This window comes from Thunnus thynnus, chromosome 16 (assembly GCF_963924715.1).
Source record: "Thunnus thynnus chromosome 16, fThuThy2.1, whole genome shotgun sequence".
Lineage (NCBI taxonomy): Eukaryota > Metazoa > Chordata > Actinopteri > Scombriformes > Scombridae > Thunnus > Thunnus thynnus.
This window is the reverse complement of record NC_089532.1, coordinates 8,607,121-8,613,303: the sequence shown is the minus strand read 5'-3', so window position 1 is coordinate 8,613,303 and position 6,183 is coordinate 8,607,121. Positions and strand designations below refer to the sequence as shown.

Here is a 6,183-nt window from a genome sequence, read left to right as displayed (position 1 = left end):
TGTGTTTTACAGAAACCAGAACCCCCTAAAATGTTTATTTCCTGATGATGAAACCTCACGGTGGCCATCCTCATCACGATGAAGGATCCGCTCATAACGCGACAGCATCCAGCTAAACCCAAACGGAGCGGAGCGGCAGTGAACTTATGATCAGGCTGTGATGCGCACGGGTGACGCCGCGCTCCTGTAGTCGCATAACCAAAGACTGGCGTGGGATCGGTCCCTGCTGCGCCTCATCTGGAATAACGTCGGGGAAAAAAAATCCAGATATTTCATTAGCGGGTGTGTTTTTTAAGGAGGCGAACAGTGTTGAGAATAATCCCCCTTTTTTTGGGCAAACGTTTCCATCGGAAGGAGGGTTTTCTGTACTTTGCAGAAGCCAGAGCAGATTTATTCCGATAAAGAAACACCAAAAAAAAAAAAAAAAAAAAAAAAAGAGAGGCTGTAATAAGGTAAGAAGTGATTCCTGCATATGTACATGTCATACCTTATGTTCGGATTATAAAGGTGAATGGTTTATGTTAATGTGTCACGCATTATTTTTCATTATTTTCCTTCCGTGTGAATGAATGGGATCGAGGAGGAGAGGGGCTGGCACACTGGCACCTGCGCATCCCTTAAAATAAAGCCTCTGCGTTTTGCCTGGAAACAACCAGAAAAAGCAGATATAAAACAGCGAGGAATCACTGGACGAATTTGGCAAAATGTCACCAAAGATTTGCGCAATTAATTGGCTTTTTTTTTTATCCGCGTCTAACACTGGCTCTGCGGTGGCACCGAGGGAGCTGTCTGTTTAAAAATAGGTCTTTTTTGATTATGAGATTTTGACATATTTTTCGGGCCGATGCGCACGGAAATATGTCATTATAGCGGCAGGATGGTGGGATCTAATCTGAAAATACTCTCACTGCGTCGTTTCCATCGGAATGCAGCAGCGTCTCTGCTCTCACAGGAGGCGGTTAGCTTTAATAGCATTAACTCAGATGTCATTGCCCAAAGCGTGAAATAAAACAGCATCTGTTTAGCCTCAGTTTGGGCAGAACAAGTCATTCATACCTGCGGCCTGTGAGATATATGGTAGATTATTTCTCTTTAACGCCGCAGTTGCGTGATGTCGAGCCGTTTTTTCTCAGCTCAAGGCTCCGTGAAACAGTTTTCTTTTTTTTGTCATCTTCCTGCAAAAAGGGGGTTTCTCCTCAAGGTCATTCAGTGTAGCTTATGAAACCTAAGATCTGCTCTCATGATTTACCCATCGCGCTCGTCAGGATGGGTTTCATGACGCGCAGGTGGTGGACATTAAAGGCTGTGGTTTGCACTGATTTTTTTTTTTTTTTTTTTTTTGCCCTGCAACACACATTTGTGCTGTTTGTTGAGGAAGGCCTGAGCCAATGCAGTGCTCTCTGTGGTGGAGCTGTCCAGCCCGCTGTCATGCTGCTGCTGCTGCTGCTGCTGCAGCAGAGAAGAGGACCATATGTTGGTCCCAAAGTGGTGGACATTCCCACACAGTATTCAGATATGCAAATAATATTCTGCTGTCTCATTTGTTAAATTATGGATTGAGAATTTACGCATTCTGTGGCACTTTATGTCATCTGCCACATCATGAGTCAATAATTAATGAATCTGGGGCTTCTGACGTGGATGCTCAAGTTGTCATGATGCTACTGAGGGCCTTCAGTGTGGATAACAAACTAATCCAGGCTGTGGATTTCTTATTGCACACAGCTGGCTTAAACACTAGATTATATACGCTCAATTATGCGCTCTATACCCCAATGATCCAGATTATATAGCAGGCCTACTGTGTGCTGCATGTTGCCCTCGCTCCTGTCTCTGGATTTGCTGCAGCAGTGCCTCTCGTACAACCGAGCAGTGGCTTTGTTGTCATTGTCGGGGTTATAGGACAGTGTTCGCAGTGGAAACTTGATAGCAGCGATCGAACATTTGATGAACTGGATCTGATCTGACAGTGATGATCCAGGTCAGTGCTACTAGGGCTACAGACTGGCACAAACAGGCTGAACAGACAGAAATAGAACATGAGCATCAGGGAAATATTTGCTTCCTTCCAAAAAAAAATTAAAAATATAAAGAAAACACACATATTTACTGTCTGTAGTCATGTTCGAAGTGCAAATATAAAAGATAGTTTTCTACGCTGTGCTACAGATTTTCACACTGCCATCGCCCAAGCATGGATAAATGCATTATTCACGTGTTCTTGCACCACAGGAACCATGGGAAAGCAGAACAGCAAGCTGACTCCCGAGGTGATGGAGGATCTGGTGAAGAACACAGAGTTTAACGAACACGAGCTGAAGCAGTGGTACAAAGGCTTCCTGAAGGACTGCCCCAGTGGCAGGCTGAATCTGGATGAGTTCCAGCAGCTTTATGTCAAGGTGTGTGTGTGTGAACCCTGCTGCTTCATCCTCTGCTTCATCCTCTGCTTCATCCTCTGCTTCTTCCACATCTCTTAGAAATGATGCATAGCTATTTCCCATCATGCTGTCACAACAAGAGCATAGCATCTTTAAAGCCCTGGTTGAATTATTAAATGGTAACGAGCACATCTCTCCTCTCTCTCTCCCCCCACCCCTCCTCCTCTCCTTACATTTACAGTTCTTTCCATATGGCGATGCATCAAAATTTGCACAACACGCCTTCAGAACCTTTGACAAAAACGGAGACGGGACCATCGATTTCCGAGAGTTCATCTGCGCTCTGTCCATCACATCTCGCGGCAGCTTTGAGCAGAAACTCAACTGGGCCTTCAACATGTATGACCTGGATGGTGACGGCAAAATCACCAGAGTGGAGATGCTGGAGATAATCGAGGTAAGGGATTATCCAGTCATTATAAGCCCTCGCTCATCAGGGGGACCAGCTCTGTGTTTTTTTTTTTTGTTTTTTTTGTTGTTGTTATCAGTCTCCTGCACACCTGCAAAGCCTTGAGTACAGAGGCGGTTTCATAATGACAAAAACTGCAGTTGTATTGGATTACTTTATGCCATTTTTGGAAACACAATCAGCAGTAAATCGGATATGTCTCAGTGTTACTGGAGCGTATTGACAATTCCTGTAGAGATAAATATGGTGTGTGTTTTATTTCAAAGCGTTTACATCACTGATTCCCACTGTTTTTCATCTGACGTAACCTCCACAGCCCAATACGCCTTCATCTGCACCCTCATGTTCCAAATATACCGTCATAAACGGATTATAAACTGGATGTTGGACACTTTTAATTCCATAAATGTGGTTATTATTACAATTATTTTAAGGTTTAGGTTGCTTTGTTCGAGTTTGCATTCATACTACTATCACTTTGACAGTCTCAAAGCTGGACATTTCCACCATTTATCCTTTTACTTTTAACTATATCTGTTTCAAGTGTTTTTCCTTTCATTTTAACAATCTATTTCAACCATCTAACCATTACTTTGAGCTGTCTATTTCAATTCACTGCTCGTTTGCTCACTAGTTTTCTCTAATTCTCAATTGCAACATGTTAATGTGTTACAACTGACAGGTTGAAGGGCAGCTTACTGATTATAGTAAATTTACTAAAGATTAACATCTCATTTCCAATTTTTTAATCCTATTTGGCTGCTTAATTTCTATTTTTCAGTTAAGTTTTAGTTGAGTTTAGCTGCTTTCCTCATTCCCTCTGTCAACTGTAGATGTACCCTTCCTTGGAAATCACTGATCTACATCTTTATGAACAGACTTATACAGGTAGGCCTCTATGAATAACACAATAAACCACAGTGCTCTGCTAATTGCTCCCTGCGCCTCTAACCCTGCAGGCTATCTACAAAATGGTGGGCACTGTGATCATGATGAAGATGAACGAGGACGGTTTGACACCAGAGCAGAGGGTGGACAAGATCTTCAGCAAAATGGATAAGAACAACGACGACCAGATCTCGTTGGAAGAGTTCAAAGAGGCGGCAAAGAGCGACCCGTCCATCGTGCTCCTGTTGCAGTGTGACATGCAGAAGTGAGCCAGTCACTGCTCGCTCCTCTCCCCGTCTGTATCCACACACTCTGGACAGCAGCACACGTTTTAATGTCTCATTAGGTTCTCTGCCATTTCCACAGGAAAAAAAAACAAACAAACAATGCTTGGACTATTTTTCAATGGACTCGCTTCTTGTGGTTGTATGCATGAGAATGTCAAATGCTGAATAATTTTGAATATAGCTATAAGATATCATACATTTCTATTTCAAAACATGCCAGTGTGATTTGTGCACAGTAACCCTATACATTCTCATTCAACCCTAGCTTGTATATCAGTGGAGCACTGCGTTAAATTATGTTCCTGCAGTATTTAGGATCCCCAGTGTTCACTGCTGCAACTACTGTACGCTTTACATAATAGTAACAAAACAATAATTCCTATGATAATTGTAACTGTCTCTACTATCCAGACTTGTAGAGCTCTTGGAGAATAGAGAGGCTCCTGTCTGTTCCAGATGTTTTCACATGATGGAACCAAGAAGAGTAGGTTCTTTGCATGCATATATTATGTGTCAAAAAAAAAATATAATCCTTAACCCTTTGCATCTCTAGGTGGTTATAAAAGAGAAACCCTGCGAAATTCATTTAGTATTGTTGCATGGGATGTACAGTATGTGACTCATCAGACCATTAGTTCACCTCCAGTAATGTGGGAGCATGCTTCCCTCCATTGATAACACGTGTATGTGTGACACTTGAGTTTTTGAAGGATTTTTGGGTTGCAATTGTGGGCTAATCTCCAAGAAAGAGCTTTCACATAAACATCGTATTATATTTTGCTTCTGGGATGAGCAGAAATACGTTTATAGAGCACCATTCCCGCATGATTCTGTTGTACTGCTGCCGCTTAATCTAGAGGAAAAGCCAAAATCCCAGCTGTTGGCACAGTACTCGTGCATTATTCCCCACAACGATACAAGATTGGCTGCATTTTTCAGGCTGCTTAGTTGATTTAGACTTAAACAACTTCACACAGTACATATCAACATGTTTACAGAAATGAAGAGCACTGCAAAATGAGTACATTCTTGGCTTTTGACCTTTGATGCTGGGAGCTCACTCTCTAGGCCGGGGACCTTGTGAGAGGGGCTCCACTTCCAAAGCAGCAGAAAAAAAAGGGGGGGAAAAAGCCTCATATATGTTTACTGGATACACTGCATTCCTACTTATAAAACTTTTTTGTAAGGAGAAACTTTTTATTGAAAGGTCTCATCTTCTTATCTATTCCGTTTGCAGCAATCATTAATAATGCAGGACCCTCCAGAGAGGTGCTTGATAAAGCTTTTGAAAGAGCGTTTCAGTGTGAGTCGGCGACTTGCTGGTGATGTAGGTTAAAACGATTTGCGGAAATTCTCTTTCAACAGTTTTGCTTCCCCTATTTTTAGGCTATGCAAGCATGGACTGAGTGTCTGCTTGTAGTCCACTTACAGGAGTGGAGGTTGCAGAAGCTTTTCACTGTTCTGTCTATAGCATAACTGAAACCAACCCACACATTATTATGTCTGTATTATTTATACATTTCAGTCCAGTCACCATGTCGGATTCTTTGTCTAGTAAATGTTTATATCAAATATGAAAAATCATAATACAAGTGACTGTATTCTTTTATACATGTGGCATGTGTTGCACCCAAAATTAATTCTGTAGTGATTAAAATGAATAAACCATCAACAGGCTTTTTAAAAAGACACAGTCTAGCAGGTGCAGTTAATGGAAACTGGTTTATAATGACAGATGATGCAGGCTTAAAGGACAAGTTCACAATTTTTCCAACGCTTTCTTATAACAATAGTCAGATGCTCATATCAACATTAAAGGAGGTTTTGCTCGCTATAATTACTCCTTTTCATAGCGGACATTAAAAGACCTCCTAATGCGCTTTCAATGTAAGCCTTGAGGGACAAAATTCACAGTCCTCGTTCTGTGCAAAAATATATTAAAATATTCCAAAGTTACAGTTATTTTAGTGCAAAATTCCCTCTTTTTGTTACTATTGTTCTACTGCTGCTTAACAGGGAAACACAAACATGGAATTTTACACTAAAAAAGCTGAAACTTTGGAAAATATCCACTTTATTTGACTAACTCAGACTTCTGTGGCCTCATTTTAACTTTAGATAAACTTTTGAATATATTTTAGCACATAATAAGAACTGTGGA

At 41.3% G+C, this 6,183-nt stretch overlaps 1 protein-coding gene across 2 annotated transcripts; it reads left to right on the top strand.

Annotated features, from left to right (window-relative positions):
- Positions 1–46: 46 nt before the first annotated feature.
- vsnl1b (visinin-like 1b) lies at positions 47–5,711 on the top strand. Of its 2 annotated transcripts, none has more exons than XM_067614377.1 (4): positions 47–452; positions 2,233–2,399; positions 2,620–2,835; positions 3,807–5,711. In XM_067614377.1, exons 2-4 carry the CDS (start codon positions 2,238–2,240, stop codon positions 4,002–4,004), a joined length of 576 nt encoding a protein of 191 aa, XP_067470478.1. In that variant the 5' UTR covers positions 47–452; positions 2,233–2,237; the 3' UTR covers positions 4,005–5,711. The 2 variants fall into 2 exon arrangements, with proteins under 2 accessions (XP_067470478.1, XP_067470479.1); XM_067614378.1 differs by lacking the exon at positions 47–452 and adding an exon at positions 1,040–1,981.
- The last annotated feature ends 472 nt before the right edge of the window (positions 5,712–6,183 follow it).

Excerpts from the sequence above, each read along its gene's own strand:
- vsnl1b (XM_067614377.1), top strand. The coding sequence starts at position 2,238 with ATGGGAAAGCAGAACAGCAAGCTGACTCCCGAGGTGATGGAGGATCTG. Across the intron at positions 2,400-2,619 it reads TCCAGCAGCTTTATGTCAAG|TTCTTTCCATATGGCGATGC; the intron begins GTGTGTGTGTGT and ends TTACATTTACAG. Across the intron at positions 2,836-3,806 it reads AGATGCTGGAGATAATCGAG|GCTATCTACAAAATGGTGGG; the intron begins GTAAGGGATTAT and ends CTAACCCTGCAG.